Source organism: Mytilus galloprovincialis, chromosome 11, assembly GCF_965363235.1.
Source record: "Mytilus galloprovincialis chromosome 11, xbMytGall1.hap1.1, whole genome shotgun sequence".
Lineage (NCBI taxonomy): Eukaryota > Metazoa > Mollusca > Bivalvia > Mytilida > Mytilidae > Mytilus > Mytilus galloprovincialis.
The window spans coordinates 66,398,062-66,420,334 of record NC_134848.1 but is presented as its reverse complement, the minus strand read 5'-3'; the positions used below and the strand labels follow the sequence as shown (position 1 = coordinate 66,420,334).

General features: G+C 30.4%; 1 protein-coding gene across 1 annotated transcript; it reads right to left on the bottom strand.

Annotated features, from left to right (window-relative positions):
- Positions 1-25: 25 nt before the first annotated feature.
- LOC143050871 (uncharacterized) lies at positions 26-21,622 on the bottom strand. The gene is made up of 6 exons (XM_076223977.1): positions 21,515-21,622; positions 15,858-15,926; positions 13,395-13,430; positions 12,361-12,453; positions 1,803-1,895; positions 26-142 (listed from the first exon to the last, which is right to left on the bottom strand). The coding sequence occupies exons 3-6, from the start codon at positions 13,410-13,412 to the stop codon at positions 26-28; spliced, it is 321 nt and encodes a 106-aa protein (XP_076080092.1). The 5' UTR covers positions 13,413-13,430; positions 15,858-15,926; positions 21,515-21,622.
- Positions 21,623-22,273: the final 651 nt, after the last annotated feature.

Genomic DNA, 22,273 nt, shown 5'->3' with positions numbered 1-22,273 from the left:
TTCTGAAGTGTTCTTGTTTTCTTAACTATGTTAAATAAGTACTTGCCTTGTTCTCGGCATTCACATTAGCTTTGTGTTTGATCAAAACATGTGTAAGTTCATCATTTCCATCGTTTATTGCATTGTGAAGGTGAGTCGATCCCTTTAGAGTATAAGTAAGTTTTATCATTATTACTATTATTATTATTATTATTATTATTATTATTATTATTGCATACCAATATAATATTTCCCACAAGAAGTAACTAAAGTGAGCGTACGATAAGTTATAATATTGCACTAGTGCAATAAATCTTCAAAAGTCATGACGTCATCAACGACAAAATCTTACTTTAAACCAATGTTTACCTTCAAATACTATATTGCTATACAATAAAAGGGTTATTGCATGAATTTTTGGGAAAAATCATGCAATATAAACCCTATGTTATTATTATTATTATTATTATTATTATTATTAATACTATCACAAGTATGAGTATAGGTATTATTATTATTGTTGTTCTTATTATCATTCTTTTGTATTGTCATTATTGATGACATGATTGTTTCGGTTTTTTTTTATTCTAATTTATTTTATTTTTGTCAGTTTTATGGACAGTCCTTTTTTTAAATGAGATTAGCATTCGGTGTTCTCGTTTATTTATTTTTTTACCTTTTTTGTAAATGATTTGTGATACAGATATACAAGTAACATTGACAGCTGAAACTATTTTTTAGTCAGTGCTTACGTTTCTATTTTTAATCAAATGAGACGGAAGCTTCCAGAAGTCAGTATTGCAAACACGTAATTTTTTTTCTGGCTCATAAACCTTATTTGTAGCAGAGATTTTGAGCATCATTATAATTGTTATTTATTTGTCGGTCTGTTTAGTTTGATTATGAACCAAATATTTTTGTTTTATAGGTTATTATTTTCGTTTAAAATAGTTATATTTTCTAAGAAACGTTGTTTTTTTCGATGTATTGAATTATGTCCAGTATACAAAAAAAAACACATAGCCCTGATATATATTTTACAAGGTAAGATTGGTATGTTCAATTTTACAGGTAAGTTTAAAACTTTGAATACCTGTTCTGTTGATTTGACCGTCTGTCACATGTAAATTGCGTCTGGCTTGAAGTGCATATGAACTCTTTTAGGAGCAAAATTTGGTTAACGTTTTTTCACGATTTTCTTGTGGTCAACGCCACTGGTACACTTTAGCGTATATGAGAACTAGGCTTAAAACAATAATTCATCACAACTTAAAAAACGTTTTATTTCATGGTTGGAAACTTCTATGAGATCTTCATATCCATGCTGTACAGTAAGTATCAAACAGTCCCAACAAAATTTGTAATAGATTTAAGCAAGAAAATACAGATAAGACTAAAAAAACCGCTTTAACAGCAAAATCAGACAGTAAACAATTAATAACAAGCTCCTGGTCAATTGGGACATGAAGATATGTAAATATGTAGGTAACTTTTATCTGGTTTGGTAAATGCATCTCTGAGACAGTCATTCAATAAATATTTCTCATTGCAGCAAAGCTCAGAATCGAATTCAAAGCGATCGTAAGTTACATAATATCTGCACCTCCATAACACCATAATTCAATGACAAAGTATTTTGATGACCTTTTTTCACTATAAGTAGAAAACTCCCATGATAACACGGTATAATATCCACACAGAGACACATACACACTTTAGCACACTTATATATGTCTTAATATGTTTAATAAAAAGAGGAGAATACTTCTAATTATGATTATTTAATCATACAATAATGTTTAGATACGATACCATTTACTCACATTAACATCTAAGCTGTTAACATTTATCCCTTTCTCAATTAAAATTTCAATGATTGCTTTGTCCTTGGCAACACGAAGAAGCGATACTCCATTCTATAATTAAAATTAAACTTTATAAATTACAACCTAAGCAACTTATAAAGCAGCCATTGGGCTATGTAAATATATTAAGAAACAACCACAAGGCACATATTCCAAATTAAAACAATCATAGGTTAATTGAAGGAGCTTAAACTTTTCTTTTTTAGCGATTCAATAATATATCAACACTTAACATTTTTGCCAAATGCTGAGTTGTTTCTTTATTGCACATTTAACATGACCCATTATAATTTGCCGTTAACAAAATTATTTTTACAGATAATTTGTCCTCCTTTCAGTCTTTTTGTTGTCCTCCTTTCAGTCGCATACGTGGCGATTCATATTGGCAATTTACTAACCCGATTAAGAATGAAAACTATGTGTGGAGAAAATGCTATTCTGACGTATTAAAATTTTAAACTTGTTGCCTTTGTTAGCTATTATTCGTGTGTTTCTTTGTCAATTATGTTCTTCTATTTATTTATATTGTAGTCCTGTAATGTTGTGTTGTCATTTAAATTTTATATTTCACATAGCCATAAAAGAGGGAGGTTTGGCATGCCACAAAACCAGGTTCAACCAACCATCTTTCCTTTAAAAATGTCCTGTTCTTGTCCATTCTTGATTTTTGATGCGTTTTGTTTTTTGATTTTGCCATGTGATTATTGACTTTCCGAAATGATTTTCCTCTAAGTTCAGTATTTTTGTGATTTTACTTTTTTCTGTACCAAGTCAGGAATATGGTCATTGTTATATTATAGTTCGTTTCTGTGTGTGTTACATTTTAACGTTGTGTTTCCGTTGTGTCGTTTGTTTTCTCTTATTTTTGAGTGTGAATTTACATTACTATAAGACGTGTCAAGGTAATTATCTAAATTTTGTATAATGCTTAGTCCGTTTCTGTGTGTGTTACATTTTAATGTTGTGTCGTTGTTCTCCTCCTATATTTAATGCGTTTCACTCATTTTTAGTTTGTACCTCGATTAGGTTTTTTGTCCATGGATTTATGAGTTTTGAACAGCGATATACTACTGTTGCCTTTATTTACATATACACGCACCTACTGGTATTTTCTAAAAAAAAATCCTAATAGCAACAGTTTCAAATATAAGACGCAAATATAAATATATATTGATTAACTTCATAAAATTGTGTACATTCTATATACAATTTTTTTTATCTGGATGAAATTTCATCATTCTATTTTAAATTCTTCTTTAAAAAAATATGTTAACCTTTACGTCCTCATATGTTTTATCCGTGCGATGAATGCAATAGTTTTGATATAATAAGTTTTTAATTGTATATGAAAATCATTTTGAGTAGTTATATTTTTGTATGTCAAGCACACATACATTATAAATCGATGCAACACATTCACATCGCTATTTAAATGTTGTTTCTCTAGGCAAACCATTCGAATATTACAAACAGAAAATAAATCACAGCCTTTGAAGTAGACTGTACGTAAAATTCATTTCAGAAACGAATAATATATTGCATCAGAATGACGCAGTTGGACGTCAACAATGTGTTCATATTACGTACATGTACAGTGAGTATTAATTATAATGTATAAATATATGGTATCCTAAGGAAAAAAGAAAAATTGCAAAAATACTGAACTCCGAAAAAAATTCGAAACGGAAAGTCCCTTATCAAATGGCAAAATCAAATGCCAGAACGCATCAAACAAATAGACAAAAACTGTCATATTCCTGACTTGGTACCGGCATTTTCAACTGTGGAAAATGGTGGATTTAACCTGGTTATATAGCGTTTAACCTCTCATTTGTATGACAGTCATTTTTCATTATATTGACAACTATGCGTTATCAAAAGAAACATAACAGGTAAAATTGTCAAAACAAGGGTACAGCAGTCATCACTGTGGCACAATCTCAATTCGAAAAAAATAAACAAATATATAACAAAGACGCACAAAAAGCATCTATTAAATATAAAACAACCATATTCATTGCTAAGAGTCGAGTGTTTGGCGTCAGAGTGTTAACGTCAATATAAAATAATTTTGTCGTTCAAAGTATATTCAAAATTTTTGTTAAAACTAATTTCGGAAATAAAACCGAGATTTGAAATTAACCCGAAGTTCTTTAGATTTATAAGAATGCACATATGGTTAATACCAGTACGCGAGTACAATAATTTTGTCGTTCAAAGTATTTTTAAAACTATAATAGAACAATAACATTATGGCAGTATAATAGATCAATTAACATAAAGGCGGGATCTTTAAAAGTACAGAGTCACATCATGTGTACCAAAAAAACTCAAAACGTCACAAACCACACCAGCAAACATGAGAGATAATACAAACAACACATTGACAGGATGTGTAAGTACCGCACCACCTCAAATGGATATAACAAAAAAACAGACCAAACAGTAAAAGTAATATTAATAATAAAACATAGACCGATAAAAGAACAATATAACACGTTATCAAGATGAAAAAACGTCAGTACGCAGAATCTATACATAAACCATCATGTGTTATGTGTGAAGTTGATATCGAATATTCTTCTACAAGGTCTTTGTATCTTCCGATGAACTTCTTTAGAAAAAGGACGAGATGTTCTTTGATATACCCCTGGTTCATCAACTTTTTGATCAGACATTGGAGACGTTTAACAAAGTCTGAGTGGGAGTTGCAAGCTCTCGAATATCGATGAAGTTGGTAAATGTATATCCAATATGCAGGTGACGTAGCTAGTGACTCTGCAGCGTTCACTAATCTAACAGATGATGATTATTTGTGTACATCAATTTGAAGCATACTTATAAAAATGACATTATTTCTTGTCATCGGTACGGCAGTTTTTTTGTTTTTTTGTGACATTATCTCCCTATTGGCGCATTTTCTTCTGTGGAGGAATCTGCTCTTTTCGGTCATATAGCAATAAGACTAAATAATTGGCATATTGCCCTTTTTATATACCTAAGTAATTTCTAATACATATAATGAATCACTGTTGAATAATTATTAGATTGTTTCAGGGCAGTAAAGAGCATGAACAAGGTTGTGGCAGTAGCCCAACATCATATATCAGCAAAAACTGAAGTTCAGAAAATAACAATATTTCATACTTCGGAGCAATGAATATCATTTTAAATGCAATGACTCTTTAAAAGAATACTATTTAATCAAAACATACAAGAAATTAAAGAAAAATGACTTGCATAATGTAATATCACTCAGTCACCATCGAATCCAATATAATTACATAGAGGGAAATCAATATGAAGTGGACGAAAGACATAACGATACAAGAAAAGGAGATATTTCAAAACATATAAAATCAGTTGTCATATTGGCAATTATACCACATCTCCTTCTTTGTATGTATAGATTATAACATGGCCTTTTCCATATTGGCCCTGGTATCATCCCGAGACTCCCATATCGGTCTCGAGGCTTTAGCCGAGGGCCGATATGGGTCGAGGGATGATACCAGGGCCAACATTGGAAAGACATGTTATAATCTATTTATCACATATTTAAATTCTGCAGAATTGAGACAGAAAGTTCAATTATTACAATTTAATGAAACATAACAGGTAAAATCTGAAATTTTGTATCACAACAGTGTCGTTAAGGACGCAATGACGTGACGTCATTTGGAATCAGGGCACAATATCAATATGCTCTTTTTTGCCCCGGGCAATTTTGAGGTTATTGCATATGCAAAACCCAACGTATTCGTAACAAATATGTGATAAACTGATATATTCATCTTAAATGTGGAATAAATAAATCTTTCATGACCAAGTTCTGAAGCTATAAATCTGAAACTGTGCAAGTTGCACCAAAGCCTCAAATAGTTGATAACTTACGATTTAGTTTATATTGAAAAACCACAAATTTCACTTTTGCATGCAGTTAACGTAGACCTCCAAATAGCTATTTTGATTGTGCTGCTGGCTTGCTGTCTCATTAAAGTTTATCCCAATGCTCATATTTGAAATACATAATAAAGAAAAATTAGATTTATTTCAATTTTAAGTTAAATGTTTATTAAAATGATGACTCTCATTCTTTTTTCACTGTTGTTTCTTCTACTACTACATCTGAAAAATAACACAAAATACAAAAAATAAAATAGTTGAAATTAATGTGTGCTGTTTCTATATATAAATATCTAAAACTTACTGGTACTTTAAAATCAAAATAACAAATATCAATTGGATTAAAAAAAATATGAGTAGGTGTTAGCTGTTTTCATAAATTTAATGTTATTTCAACTTTGACTCTTCCATATTTGCTATCTTGCAATTTGTCTAGTCTGTTATGTAAAACAGGAAATATTGATCAGTTTTTTCCAGTCAAATGAACTAGTAAATACTTTCAGCATAATTCAACAACATACATGAATACAGGTGACGGATGCCTCCGGGTGTGGGAGTTTCTCTCTACATTGAAGACCAATTGGTGTCCTTCGGATGTTGTCTGCTCTATGGTCGGTTTGTTGTCGCTTTGACACATTCCCCATTTCTTTTCTATATTTTATCTACTTTGTAATTGTTTAGGCCATTTCAAGTTATTTATTTAAATATAACCATCAAATTGTTTTAAATTTTGATTATATGATCATGTTGTTCTGTTGCTGTTTCAACAACATATGACTAATTTCAATGTTTTCTCCATAACATATTTGTTTCATGATATGTATGAATAACCATCTACCTGATACATTTTCCAACGTAATCGAGATCTCCAAGTTAGACATCAGAATATCTATCATATCAGTAGAGCCTAGTTAACTAGGTCATGGTAATTCTCCATTCTTATTCAAAAATAAATAAAATACTCAAGTGAAATAATTCATATGTATCAAATGACTTTCAAAAAAGTATATGAGTTTTTTTATATGCATGATTGTGTGTGTTCTCATATACAGGTCACAAAAAGGACGGGCAATAACCATATAAAAATTAGAAAGATCATAGTTATCATAAGGAACATGTAAACTATATTTCAAATTGATTGGACTTCAATTTCATCAAAAACTACCTTGACCAAAAACTTTAAACTGAAAAGGGACAGACAATCTTACAAGCAGACAAACAGACCCTTTTCTATCGTAAGTGGGGCATATAAATTTTAGGTTTTTTTTTTCTTAGTCAAAAATATTGTACGTTCAAAGCACAAAAAAAATATTTAGTTTTTTGACACGATTAGTCAGATTATTTTTTTTTAATTTTAGACCACTACCTTGTTGTAATTAAAAAATGGGGGAAAAAAAGGAAAAAACCTGAGTATTCAGACTAGTTTTGTTTTTTTTTTTCAAATTGGGGATCAGTATACATTGTATTTGTGAAAATAGAAAACTTTCTTCACTTTAGTAAATTGTTCAAATTAATTCAAAGTTGATTTGAAAAAATATATTGAAGGCATTTTTCAGACAGGAGGGTTTTCTATACTAGGCTATTCTTGAAAATGAACATTGTTTAAATAAATTGAGAATGTGTTTTGGGGCCTTAAATACCCTGCCTGTAACAATATGCACCAGTCAACTTCCGCATACAGATGCAGGATTAATTTCATTAAGGCCCTTTTGTAATTATAAGCATTGTGTATAAATTTCATAAAACTTAGTTGAAGCAAACAAGAGGAAGAGAATCAAGCCAACAGATTAAGTAATTGTTTCATTTATAAAAGAACATAAGTCATGAATGGTAAAAGTGACGCCACCCAATTTTAAACATGATCTGTGTTTTGTGGTAATAAGCATTTTGCACCTATTCGTTTGATTGAGGCAAACTAAAGTAAGAAAACGGAAACTCCGCAATTTTTATTTTAACTTGTGCTGTAGATAAAGACTGTATGTTTTTCTATGCCATATTGTTGTGTTACTGTTTCATTGAAATTGGTTTCAGTGGCTGAATGGTCTTAAGTAAATAACGTCTCTATCACTATCCTGTCAACACAAAGGTTTTGAATTTCAAAGCACACATTAAGCCTTTCAGTTTGACTACAATATTAATTTAGCTTGTCAGTTTTACTATCTTGGATCTTGGTTCTCTACAAGCATTATTTTCTAACTCAACCAATAAAAAAAACTACTATGAAATAGTACATAATGCTGAAAGTGGCGTTAAACACCAATTACCCATTGACATAAATCACACATGTGACAGAATAATTAAAATTTGGACACCTTTAAATGTTCTGTGTTTTGCACTCGGGGACTTGCTTTTAATATAATAAATATTCGATACATGTATTGACAAAAATGTTTATATAAAGCATAGTATTACTTACAAATAATTGAAAAATCAAATAGCTGTCATATTTTCTTACTTCTTCAATCTTGTGTGGGTTTTTTTTTACAGCGGCTGGTATTAAATCTAAACAGAAAATATAATAATTTTATCTCAAGATTTAAAGCATATGTAATAACAAAAAAATCTAAAAGTCCGAATTTTCTTGTTAAAACATATTAAAACTTGGCCTTTCTTTTACTTGCAGAGAGCTATATATTTGTTGGATTGCTGTTCGTGTCTAATTATCATACTACTATTATCTACTGACTTATTGATAAATCATTAATGTATCATTATACATTAAATAAAGTATTATTTGTCTGTAGCAGTATCTTTGTGTATTTGGTCATTTTTTTTTAATTTTGTGGTTTTTTTTTTTAGATCTCTTTTTAAAAGTGCACATGTTTTTTAAATATGTATTCTTTAATCTCAGCGATTCATCTAATATAAGAACAAAAAATACTTGTTTATATTATCAAAAAGGAGAGCACTTCATGAAAACAAATTTATTAAAAAATACAGCTGTGTTAAATCTGAGTCTAATGATACTGTTTTCCTAAAGCAAAAAACAAATACCTTCAAAATATTTGTTCATTTTTTTTTTATATTTTTTGTTGGTAGTTCTATCAGAATTATATAGCAAAAGGAAGGTGGCATATTTAACTGCAGAGTGTTGTGGTGTGAGGTCCAACAATCACTGATCATCACTGCCTCAACTCTGGTGATTCGCCTAAATATAACACACATCCCTGAGTCTAAAGACAGTAAAGTGAAAGTTAAAAAAAGAAACTGACTATAGTTTCTCGTGATACAAATAGACAGTCTGACAAACAACTCGGGTCTCCGTTTCAATCAGATGTTACATAGAGTATGCTGTTTTAATTTGGCGTAAGTGTTTATTATTACTTTTAACAATCAAAAGTAATAAATATAAAACATACACGGCTTTTTTGGTGCCGGGCTGCCATACTTTTTGCGATGGTTGTTTACAGACCTTTACAATTTGGGCAACAAAAATGCCTTTCATTTTCACGGAATTACACAAATCGTCAAAGGAAGAAACGTTACAAAGTATTTCACAACGTTGTCGACTAATTCCGAAAAAAGTATCAACATCTATAGTTTGTCTGGTTCGCGCTGTGCAAATGATGATTAGAAAGCCAGATCCAGCTAAAATTTTGGGATAATTTCAACGAAGTTCTAAAGTGTGTTCTCCAAAGCTCCAATTTATTTACGTACGTTTTCGAGAGAAAGATAACCTTTTACATTTTAAACGTACAGGGCTACTTTATTTACCTACCGAACGATAGGAGCATCAGACAGTACAATCTCTGAAACTTTTCCATCACAATGAGTCTTCTGCTATAAATATCCGTTGTTTATAGATGACGCGCCAGCGTAATAAAATAAAGTCTGTTCCGATAAAATAAACGAAAAATGTAACGTCGTCTAAAAATTACCGTTTTGTTTGACAGGACGCAAATTTCATTTATTGTATATCAATAAATATAATACCATGCAAATATTTTTTAAATATTCATTTATTTTTCTATCTAATTTATTTCTAACTCAACCCAGTAATTCTATTTGCAATTGCGATAACAAGTGGTAATACAGAACTAAATATTGTATGACGTGTCAGATCGGCAGATCGTAACATTACGACGTTACTTTAGCGGACAGAGTGCCTAACGTTGGTATATTGCTACTAAGGTGGGGGAAATTGGTGATTTTAAAATTAAAATCGTCTCATTTGTTATAGATTCTGGTATTGAGATGACTGTGTATGTCAAATTCGAGGTATAAGTCGAAAAATGAGGCGGAGGAAGCCGTGTCTTTAATTTCTAGTTCTTGGGAATATATCCATGGTTTCCATTCAGAAAAGTTCGGATTGTTAATGGAAAGAACATCATCAATATATCTGAAATTAATCAAATAATTTTGCTTTTTTGATCTTCTGGTTTTTGACAAGTGTCTAACGAAATTCCAATGCTTATGAAAATAAGAAGAGGTCTACAAGGAGAGGCGCAAAGTTCGTTTCCACAGGAATGCCGACAATTTGTTGAAAAAGTCTACCTCCAAATTTAACAAATATGTTGTCTATAAGAAACTCAAGGATACTGATTACTACATCCTCAGTGTAGCATGTTTAACCCTTTTGTTCAATATTAACAAAATATTTTTGATAATATCCCAAAGTAATAAACTTATAGCGTATGCTACCATTTTTATGTTAAAAGGCATTGTGGATTATGATTTCGGGCATTTTTTAAAGACTAAATAAGAAATTTCCGGGTTTTTTTGTTTGAGAGGGGGTATGCAAAACTTGTCATATATTGAAAAATGTCTGAATTAATGAATATTTGAATATTAAAAAACCTTTAAAAACTTATAAACCATTGTATCATTCAATCAAAAGATGTGTTGAGTCGTTCTGTATCGATTAACGAGAACCCCAAAAATCATGAAAAAATCATCATGTTATCCAAGGCAACAATTATGTGAGTTTCGGCAATAAGTTGCATTGTCAGCAGATATCCCTATTGGCACATCTAAGACCCTTTAATACAAAACTTGGTCGGTAACTGCTATTACAGTTAACGGCAAAACAAATAGAGACAAACCAAAATTTGAGTGTATTGTTAAATTCGAAAACACTTACCTTGATGGTATTTATTTTCTTTTGAAAGTCAAAACATGGTCAAAAGTACTGTCAAAATTTACCAAAAGGGACTTTTCTTAAATAAATCTATTATCAACAACCATAACTGTCCATTTCTAGATTTATTTATATTTTTAGTTTTACACACGAACCACTTCACGAAATGAACGACAGAATGAACAAGTGTTTGTTTTATGTCGTTGATTTACTTTCTTTGGACCTTATTGTTTCTGTTGGTGTCTGATTCGTCCTGTTTGCTTTTGTATGTCTATGTATAACTGGCAAATTATTGAGTCACGGATTTAGTGAACACACAGTTATTTACATTTACAACTAATTCTTCCATAAATACAAGTATGTTGGTTAAAAATTTGGTTTATAACCGTAGGAAATGTATTTCAAACGAAACAAAACCATACTTATGTTTAAAGTGATCGTGTATGTTGCACTTTGTAAGACTACGTCTTTTATGGGGCTGATACATAATAGTCATTTATATGTTGATTTGCTAACGTACTGGTTCCAAGATACGATCTCTGTGTTTCATTTCATAGCAATAGGATTGGGAATGTTACCAGTATATAAAACAAAGAAACGCCGAAAAGTTCAATATAAGGAGGTCTCAAGCATTTCAAAGTGAAGGTAGGGATAGTACACAATTTTAGTATCAGTTTGAAATCTGAAAATTTCAGGACTTATTAATGTTAAAAATATGACACACAGCCCAATATTTTGACCTTTTTATAAAATAGTAGTGAATAGCATCTTTTCGTTCTGGGATATAATTTTTGAAGAAACTTCATAATAAAAGTGTCTCAGTTTTAGCCGCAAATGGAGTTCCTATGGGAAATTGCATTGTATATATTAACAAGATTTTAACCTGTAGTATGTGCATGACGCGAGTAAACATGGTTAACTCCGTTATATACGAGTATGTCCAAAGTAAGGAGACTGTATTTCAGTGGTTTTCGTTTTCTAATGTATATCGTATTTGTTTTTCGTTTATTTTTTTGAAATACATTTGGCTATTACTATTCTCAGAATTATTCCTTATTTGTCATTTAGGGGACTTTTATAGCTTACTATGCGGTAATGCAGTTTATGTATTGTCATCTCAAAATCACTTAACTTTCAATGATTTAAGGTTTGGTAGTTATTGGTAAATATTAAACATAATTGAATTTGAAATTGCCGTGACAACGATATACGGAGCAAGCAAGACAATTTCACTGCTAAATGTTATACGATTGCCACTTTGAAATAATCAGGGTTTGATCTTTTACATTGAAGAGTCAAGAAAATGCCAATTTTTAAAGTATTTTTGTACTGTCTTGTTTCTTTCAAAAGAATAACCAACCATGCAGCAATGGGGAACATAATTCCTAAGATTGATGATAATATTGAATAAAATATGGCACAAATCCATAAATATGCGTTTCATGTCTCGTTTTAAAAATGTTTGTGATTACTTTAAATGGTAACAGATAATGTTTCCTTTTTTTTAAATAAAGAAATGTCGGAGTAACTTACAAAATAACTTTTTTTATAATGCACTGATGCACCTTCTGCTATTAGGTTCTTCACGTGTGTGACTTTTCCTAGCTTCACTGCCCAAAACAGTTTCTACAAGAATATTTTAGATTTTTTATACAGTAGCTTTGTCATTTTTTCATGAATGAAATATCACTTAAAACATATTATTAGAAATAAATTTCCTTTCCAACTTTACTGTTGATGTTTTTTTATGCCCCACCTACGATAGTAGAGGGGCATTATGTTTTCTGGTCTGTGGCTCCGTTCGTTCGTTCGTCCGTCCGTCCGTCTGTTCGTTCGTTCGTTCGTTCGTCCCGCTTCAGGTTAAAGTTTTTGGTCAAGGTAGTTTTTGATGAAATTGAAGTCCAATCAACTTGAAACTTAGTACACATGTTCCCTATAGTATAATCTTTCTAATTTTAATGCCAAATTAGATATTTACCCAATTTCAAAGTCCATAAAACATGGAAAATGATAGTGCGAGTGGGGCATCCGTGTACTTTGGACACATTCTTATTTTTTAAGTTTTTATTTTAACTCTCATGTTGAACATTTGGATACTCCTTCAAATGTGTTTTCATTGTTCAATGTGATAATAATATAATCTATGTATAACAATATAAACTATGTATAATCATTTTGTAATGGGTTTTTTTGTTGAATATGATTGTTTGATTTACTTCCACCTGTGTTACAGAAAGCCTTTTTGGACAAGATTCTGGTCGGGGGACAAATATTAGGTTGTGTGTTAAACGGTTTATATGAAGAACCAGCTCATTATAATACCACAAAATCTAATTTAATACGTCAAATTCTAACTATACTTGTGAATTGTCTGACATGAGTTGTTTCACATTTTGTCATACCGAGGTTTTTATAAGAGCTCATAATGTCATAGCATGCCATTTATTGCTGATAGGTATGAATTGTGTGTATGATGGCCTATCATTACTGGCATTCAAGCCCTGTGATGAAAAACATGTCTCATTGGTAATTATATCTCATAAAGCAATAACCTGTACCATTTTTACCTCATTCCAGTCATCCATAATTTAATTTAGCTTGCACTGAAATATAGAAGTACACGATATATTTATTGTATAAACACTCACACAACATGTTTAAATGGGTATTATATTTTAATGTCATCTTAAACAATATACATGTAAAGTCAACAAACATAATACTTGAAGGACATCATTTACCAAATGATACAATACATCATTCTTAAATTTGGAATTTACCAATACATACATTATATATAAAACTTCAAACATCATCACTGTAGTAAGGATATAAACTCTTTGGCATCAATCAATCATTATTACCAGCTCTATTTATTTCAATAGCGGGTGCATTGCTTGATATTTTTCCAATTATGTACGGCATCCGGAATATTGACACACAAAGTGTATCAATATAAAACAGTGCACGCACATTACACATATGTTTAAAATACTATCCGTGTAAATGACCGACAACTATGACTGATGATACACAAAATGACCATCAGGTATCGAGTATTGAGCACGACAACGGACCACCAACATGCAACTTTACCTTGGAGCTTGGTATTTTTATTGTAAATCCACTTGTTCTTGGGATTCCATTTAAATTGTGTTCTGATTGCTATGTTTTGCTATTATTCCAAAATTACTAAGGAGTCTTTCGCATTAGTTTGGAAAATTAGTTACATCGAAATATTCAGCCGAACTTAATTACCCTAAGTATTTGTCGGTATCTTGTTGAAGTTACTATCATATGAAACCGGCAGCTACTTTTTGTAACTGTCAATAGCAATTTATCATTCTTATTAAATAGTAAAAGTGAACAGTATATATTTGGAATTTTTGAGTTATATATTAATATTATTTTTATATTGACATCGAATTATTTATATTAAATGGTCGTTTAAAAAAAACTTGTTCTAAGATGTATCACGTAAACGACAAAGTATTTTATTTTTTTTACATCGAGAACCGTGAGGTCATTCCGATGTATTGCTATCGCCTAAAATTTGCACACGTAACTGTCGTTTTGGGTTTTTAACCGATCTTCACACATGAAAAATACCCAGATATTAACTAGTGCAAACTAACATTTCTTATCGATTGTTAAAAATACATCTCTTCAATGAATACTCATGAAAATATTTTTGTTTAAAGAATAACCGTTTCACAAATGATATCGGATATGTTCCTTACGTCGTAACTACAATCCCCTTCCCTTTCATGAATGTGACCTACCGAATTAGACTATTTACCGGATTTGTTATCACATAAGCACCATGACGTGTGCCACATGTGGAGCAGGATCTGCTTACCCTTCCGGAGCACCTGAGATCACCCCTAGTTTTTGGTGGGGTTCGTGTTGTTTATTCTTCAGTTTTCTATGTTGTGTAATGTGTACTATTGTTTGTCGGTTTGTCTTTTTCATTTTTACCCATGGCGTTGTCAGCTTATTTTCGAATTATGAGTTTGACTGTCCCTTTGGTATCTTTTGTCCCTCTCTTATGAAAATGTGTTGTCGTTAGATAAGTAAAAAATCATTGATAATATCTATGCACACGTACCAAAAACATTTGTGAAAGCATGCGGAAGAATATCTCAAGAAATTTTGCGATAATTTCGGCAGGGACTGGTAACTCTGTAATGGTTTTAGCGGGAAAATATGAATGCCTACTCATATCCAATCTTTTAGAAAAATCAAGTTTTTTACAGAAGAGTGTCCGCCATGCACTTGCACTGCACTATTATTAGAATAGTAGAATGAAATGACATACAAATAGATAAAAAGTATATATGAATGTAACGGTTAATATAGTATAATATTAACAACAAACCAGTGTATATTGATTTGTATCACTGCAACATAGTTATTACGGTGAGGTTGAATTTTCTGTCATTTATTCATCATTCACGCACGAATTATCTCCGAAAACATATATCTCTGTACATTAACCTCACTTTCAGGTTGCGAGATGTGATTTTTTTCATTGACAAGTGCTTTTGACCATCCACAAGAACTTGCGGTCATCCGATGTTCATTACTTCAGTACTTTGATTTTATTTCTACAGTAATGATTGATTGTGTTTCCAATAACTTAAAACATAACAAAACAAAAATATTCAATATTTCAGACTTTGAGACAGCCATAAAAGCCCTTTCCCTTTGCATATTGTATGTTTTTATTCTGTAGGTACTGTGTGTTATGGATAATTTATACATATCTTTAAAAGTTTGTTTTTCTATAACGTACAACTGAAAGTTTAAGCTAGCTATACAACAAGTGTTATTCAACCATTTACCACATACGTCTTTACCATGTCAAGACTACGACAACTGTTTTTAATTTGTTTGATGTGATTGAGCTTTCAATTTTGCCATTTGAAAATGTTTTTCTGTTTTGATTTTTTTGTGGATCTGTATTGTTTTCATTCTATGTTTTGATTAAAAAGAAATTTTAAATTACTTGCATATCTACAAATACCTACATGTGATTAGTCAGTAACATGTGATCCCAGTTATTTCCATTTCCTTAGACATTGTTGTCGTAAATATCTCTGTAAGCAATTAAAAGTCTATAACAATTTACCTGTTATATCAATATGCACTATACACATCAATTTAATCCATGATTTCCAAGAAAGTAAAACTTATTTTAAACCAGCTATTTTGATAGAGAATTATAAAAACAAATAGACATTTTGTTTTCTCTAGAAATTATTGATGTGACATCATGAACGCGGACACGCGAACAAACATACACTTATTTCTCTTTAAATTGTATTTAGTTACCGACAGAGTTAATCAGTGCTGTCCCTTTACCGTTCTAACAAATCTAAAACGATAATACTCAAATATCGAACTGAATGTAAAACATTTTTTAGGCATCCTTTTTTAAATAATCTTGTGTTTTTAAAATATCTTCATTATGAATATCTGTGTTATAACTGTATCCTTGCTTCAACTTCATTGATATTGATGATGCTTCATTATTTGACATTCATTGGTCATTTTGTGACATGGAACCTGAGATTGCGTTCATATATATGTTTCAGTACTTATATTGTGACACACAAAAAAACAAAGTTCAGTTAAGAAAGAGTTTGTTATGTATACATAAGGCGACATGGACGGGATTTATATATAAACATTTATGGCAAGCAGTGTATTTAAGAGAAAAGATGTTTTAGTCTTCATTATCAGTTTGATGAAGACCGCGAATCTGGTTATTTCAATTCGTCAGTTATCATTTATAGTTGATTCAACATCAATATGTGTGTACGCTGTTTTTTAGATCAATTTATTTATTTATAAAACAAAGCTTGTCAACACAATTCTTCAGGCATATATGATTTATCTCAGAAAAATGTCCTTACCTGTTTTTGTTTCAAAGTCCATTTTAGTCATATTTTTAAAACACTCGAATTTGTTATCACAAATAAATTAACTAACAGTTCTTTCAAGGTCAATCGTGATTGAATAATATTCAAAGGAAATGTATATGTGTAGTTTAAATGACACCAAAGAACAAAATAATATTGTGTTTTATCACAACGTTAAGGTTGAATGAAAATAATGAGGCCCCTATATTGTATTTTGTGTTATATTATAGGAATAATCCTGCCTTCAATTGTAAAGCAATTAAAATATTTACGAGTCACAGCTTTCAACATTTTTTATAAAAAAGAAATTTAATGATATATAAAATCAAATGTAAAATGTGTTTATCATTTTATTATTACAAAGGTCGTTTGTATAGACCACAATTGACCCCATTGAATCTGTAATCATATGACCTTCATTTAACTGGGGATGAATTGCGTATGAATTTTTATGAAGTTCAGTTATTTAAAGGAGAAGAATGTCAACATTGAAAGTAAAACAAAAGTAAATCATTTGATTGACTAATTCGATACACAAAAACTCATTCTGATACAGGTAGACAGGATGATTAATATTTATTTTGAACCTACAATATGCAATTAAACAGACCTTGCAAAATCCGAGTTCGTTATCTGTTTATATCTTTATTCACTAAAATCTTCTAAAATACCCTAATAAGATAAAAATTAATAAATTCATGTCTTCTTCCCAAATCATTAGTATTATACGGAAAACAGAAATTCCTTGGTTCAATGTATAGACGACCTGAATACCAAAACATATATATAATTTAAAATATTAAAATACTCAACATTATCTTTTTTTTTATTTTTATGTTACGTTTGCTGTTCTTAACCCATACTTTTAGATATAACATGTCCATTGTGCCGCAATTACCATTAGTGGGGTTACTCGTGAAAATTAAGAAATAGCGAATTTTAAATAAATGAATGGACTGCTACGACCCTTTAGCCCCTAATAACATACATACCTTATACTTCATTCGAAAGCTTATTTATAGAGAATAAAAGACATATAGTCAATATGTTCCACAACGCCTATTAGAATAGTAACACAGACCCTTCGGTCCCTTTATACACTACTTCAAAGCTTAAAGAAAGAGGGCTAAAATGGTATATTTTTAAGCTTTCGAATGAGGTATAATGTATATTTGGAATTAGGAGCTGAATTGTTGCAACAGTCTATTCGAATATTCAAAATATCCATTCCATTATTCAAATTGGCTATTTTTCAATTTTCACTCGTATTTTGGCACTCCGTAAATTTTATGGACACCATCACGAATTGGTGGATCCATATGATGTCTCTTTAACCAAACTAGCTAAGGACATTTTTATCACATGGTAGATTGTGGTTTGTCATTATGTCGTCTAATCTTTTAATTACCAAACGTGACTTATTCCCGATTGTGACTGTTTTGCTGAATGTGAATTCGCATTACTATAAGACGTGTTTCTGTACTTGTTGATCCCAAATTCATGTATTTAGTTTACATGTTTAATGTTATATTTGTAATTCTCATCGGATTTTGTCAAATGTGTTGATGTCTTTTTATCATATTTAGGTGTTACGGATAGAAAAATTAATCACCGCCTTTATTAATTATATTAATTTTTGTACGATTATTTACGTTTGAAGTTGGATTCATAACACACTGGACATATATATATTACAGTTAATTGTTATTAATAAGTATTGCAATATGCATTTTGTTTAAATGAATTATCAGTATTTAGTTCTAATATAATCTTAAATCAATCCTAATTCTATCTCACTTTGATAGTTTTTCATATGTGACGTCATGCTGTTTCTAAATTTCATAAATTCAAATGTGGCATAACGTTTGTGCCTTTTCGCCATCGTATGTGACGTCACATTTTTTTAATTACGTTGACGCCTGGACTGATTCGGGTGTGTCTATTCTGTGTTAAACTTTAATAGCATTATGTATTCGGGTTTAGTTTTCTGTAATTAGTTAATACTTCAGTTTCATTATGTATATCTCTTTCATATTCATTTGTTAAAATTTACTGTTTGCAATAGCATGAATTGTTCTATATAATAAGGATGTTCTTATCCCGGGCATAAAAACAATGCCGTATTTGGCAAAACCTTTTCAACTTTTTATCTTCAGTGCTGTACAACTTTGTACCTTTTTCACTTTCGATCTTTTATATCTGGGCGTTATGTATTCGGGTTTAGTTTTCTGTAATTAGTTAATACTTCAGTTTCTTTATGTATATCTCTTTCATATTCATTTGATAAAATTTACTGTTTGGAATAGCATGGACTAATATCCAATTGTTCAAAATATTTAAAGAAATTAAACAAAAGCTCTGTTATTAGACTTTTGACTATGTGAATTTAAGCATGGAAGCAATTTGGGTACTCCTCATTTCAGAATCATTGATGGTTTGGAGGTCAGTTTAGACCAATTTTTCTATGATTTCATATGGAATAAAAATCAAATTGGTGTACCTTTATTATAAAGAAGGATAGGGCTACAAAATAAACACAGAATGGACATTTTTGTTTTCATCATAAAAAAACGTAGATGAAAAAACTGTCAAAATAGGTGCAATTTGGGTACCGTCACGTTAGGCGTCACTTGTAAGTCTTGTGTGGACAAGGCGCGATTTTGGCGTATTGAATTTTAAACCTGATGTTTTTTGTTATCTATTAATCATGTTTTTCTTTGTCTAATATGTTCTATTAATTTGTATTATAGTCCTGTAATATTATGTTGTCATTTCAATGTTATATTTAACTTTGCCATTAAAGTGCGAGGTTTGGCATGCCACAAAACCAGGTTCAACCCACCACTTTTATTCCCCTTTAAAAGTGTCCTGTACCAAGTCAGGAAGATGGCCATTGTTATATTATTGTCCGTTTCTGTGTGTGTTGCATTTTAACGTTGAGTCGTTTGTGTTATCTCTTATTTTTGAGAAATTGAGATAAGACGTGGCACGGTACTTGTCTATCCCAAATTCATGTATTTGGTTTTCATGTTATATTTGTTATTCTCGTGGTGTTTTGTCTGATGCTTGGTCCGTTTCTGTGTGTGTTACGTTTCGGTGTTATGTCGTTGTTCTCCTCTTATATTTAATGCGTTTCCCTCGGTTTTAGTTTGTTACCCCGATTTTGTTTTTTGTCTATGGATTTATGAGTTTTGAACAGCGGTATACTACTGTTGCCTCTATTTAGGTCCTCCGTAACCACTCTAATGATCATTGCGACACAATGGACATGTTATATAATAATATATATGGGATGAAGAACAGCAAAGGTAACGTGAACTAAAATAAGATAACGTTGAGTATCTTAATATTTATATATATTGTTTGGTATTCAGGTCGTCCATACTTTGAACCAAGGAATTTCTGTTAAAAATAGTTTGGGAAATCCACTAGTTTATTCTCCGAAACTAAATAAATGAATGAATTAAGTTAAAAATTTTAAAGAGTGCTATGAACTTTGTTTTCTCATATTAATTTGATTATTTGTTAGATAAAATCAAAATGACGAATTCAGAAATACAGTTTCGTTTTATCGAGATAAAGATATGTTTTTATCGAGATCTCGATATATTTAACCGAGATAACGATTTAATAATCCGAGATCTCGTTTTAATAAATCGAGATAACGATATAATAATCCGATATCTCGATTTAATAAATTTAATAAATCGAGAAAACGATATAATAATCCGAGATCTCGATATAACAATTTTGTTTTATCGAGATAACGATATATTTTTTTATCGAGAACTCGGTAAAACGGTAATGTTTTATCGTGATCTCGAATTAAAAAAAAGTATTTTCTTATTTTTTTGTGTGTCCCCTTACGGCTTCCGTAGTATGATATGGTTAACATTCATAATTATTTATTTTTTATTTTGAGCCTTGTTTCTTTGTTACTGAAACATAAACAGTCTTTTATAATAAACTTCAAACCTTATTAATACCTTTTTTACTTTATTATATTTAAATTTAAGTTAAAATTGATCTTCAGAATTGATATTTTATATCAATGTGTCTGCATTTATACTTCTTAGTTACACTTGATGTATGTTTTATTATAATACGTTATTTCAATTGGCTATATTGTATATGTACCAGCAATTACGCGTCATTTTGAAATTAATCTTCATGATGACACACGTTTCCACAATAACTTGCACAAGCAAATAAAAGAAAAACTTGATAGTAATCAGGTTTCATGATCAATGTGAAAAAAATGCAATTAAAATATTGAATACTTCTTTCGGTAATTTAGTAAGGGTTGTTAAAGCGTTGACCGCGCACACATTTTTGGTATGAAGCGTTTCCGCGCTATATACAATTGTACTTCGATCAATGCTTTTACACAAAAGGAGTATTCAATTCATAAAAGTCTCATAATATTCAAATAAAGAAGTGTAACTAAATGAAATCAAATATCCACGAACATTTTTACTTTATTCACAAAACATAAGGTCACCAAGACAATGAACGAATTTACTACAGCATGCCTCCTACAATTTAGGCATCTACTATAATGTGTATATTTATTAGATTGAATTCAAGAAAAGTTAGGCACAGAACAAACTAATCCTAGTTTTTAGCCCCCTTTCATCCTAAAAAAAGTTTCTATGATTTATAAAATGTTGTTTTCAATTACGATGCCTATACTATGCAATCTATGTTCATGTACTTTGTTGTTTTCAATAGATGTAACAATACATTAAAGAATGTCTACCTACATTTCCTCATCTTTTCATATTAAACAAAATGTATTTGAAAAGCACGTCTAGGTGACAGTTAAAGGTCCTGTTCTAAATAATAAATCATTCAATCCATTTTAACTGTACATTAAAAACATTATATGTAACGTATCTTTATCTTTGTATTTTTTTTTTATCTAGAGTCAAGTGATAGTTTAAATATCCGTGAGTGTAAAATCTTCAGTTGGGACTTCAAATTCTGTAGAATAGATTAAAGAGATTGCAATTTTCATACAAATGTCATATTGTCCTCTTCTGTATTTATTAACTAAGTTTTAACACTCAAGTTACTTCTAATAAGTTATGTTGTTATGCTGAAATAATTTACATTGGTTTTTATACATATCATAATACTCTCAACACAAACGAATGTTTTAACAGGCTTAAAACAAACGACAATCCTTTAGATATTAACTAATTTTGAAACCCTTCTACCTGACAAACATGATTCTAGTATTTAGGAAATTTTACTTTTTTTCTATTAGTAAATTATGGTCACTTAATCTAAATTTTGTTATCAGTTTTCTGACTTCAAGTTTTGAGCAAGTTAAATAGTTTTCTTCTGTTTTATTAATTTTTACATGTTTATAATTAGTGAGTTTGTTGTTATCCTTAATATCTGATAATTAATCATTTACTAGTTTTTTTTTCAAAAAAATGCTTCAATTTTAATTGTATTTGTTCTCATATATTTTTAGTTATCTTTTCTGAGGAATATGTTTTCAAGGTGTCAAAATT

Excerpts from the sequence above, each read along its gene's own strand:
- LOC143050871 (XM_076223977.1), bottom strand. Across the intron at positions 1,896-12,360 it reads ATTATAAAAAAAGTTATTTT|AATGGAGTATCGCTTCTTCG; the intron begins GTAAGTTACTCC and ends TTTTAATTATAG. Across the intron at positions 143-1,802 it reads TTAACAGCTTAGATGTTAAT|GGATCGACTCACCTTCACAA; the intron begins GTGAGTAAATGG and ends TATACTCTAAAG.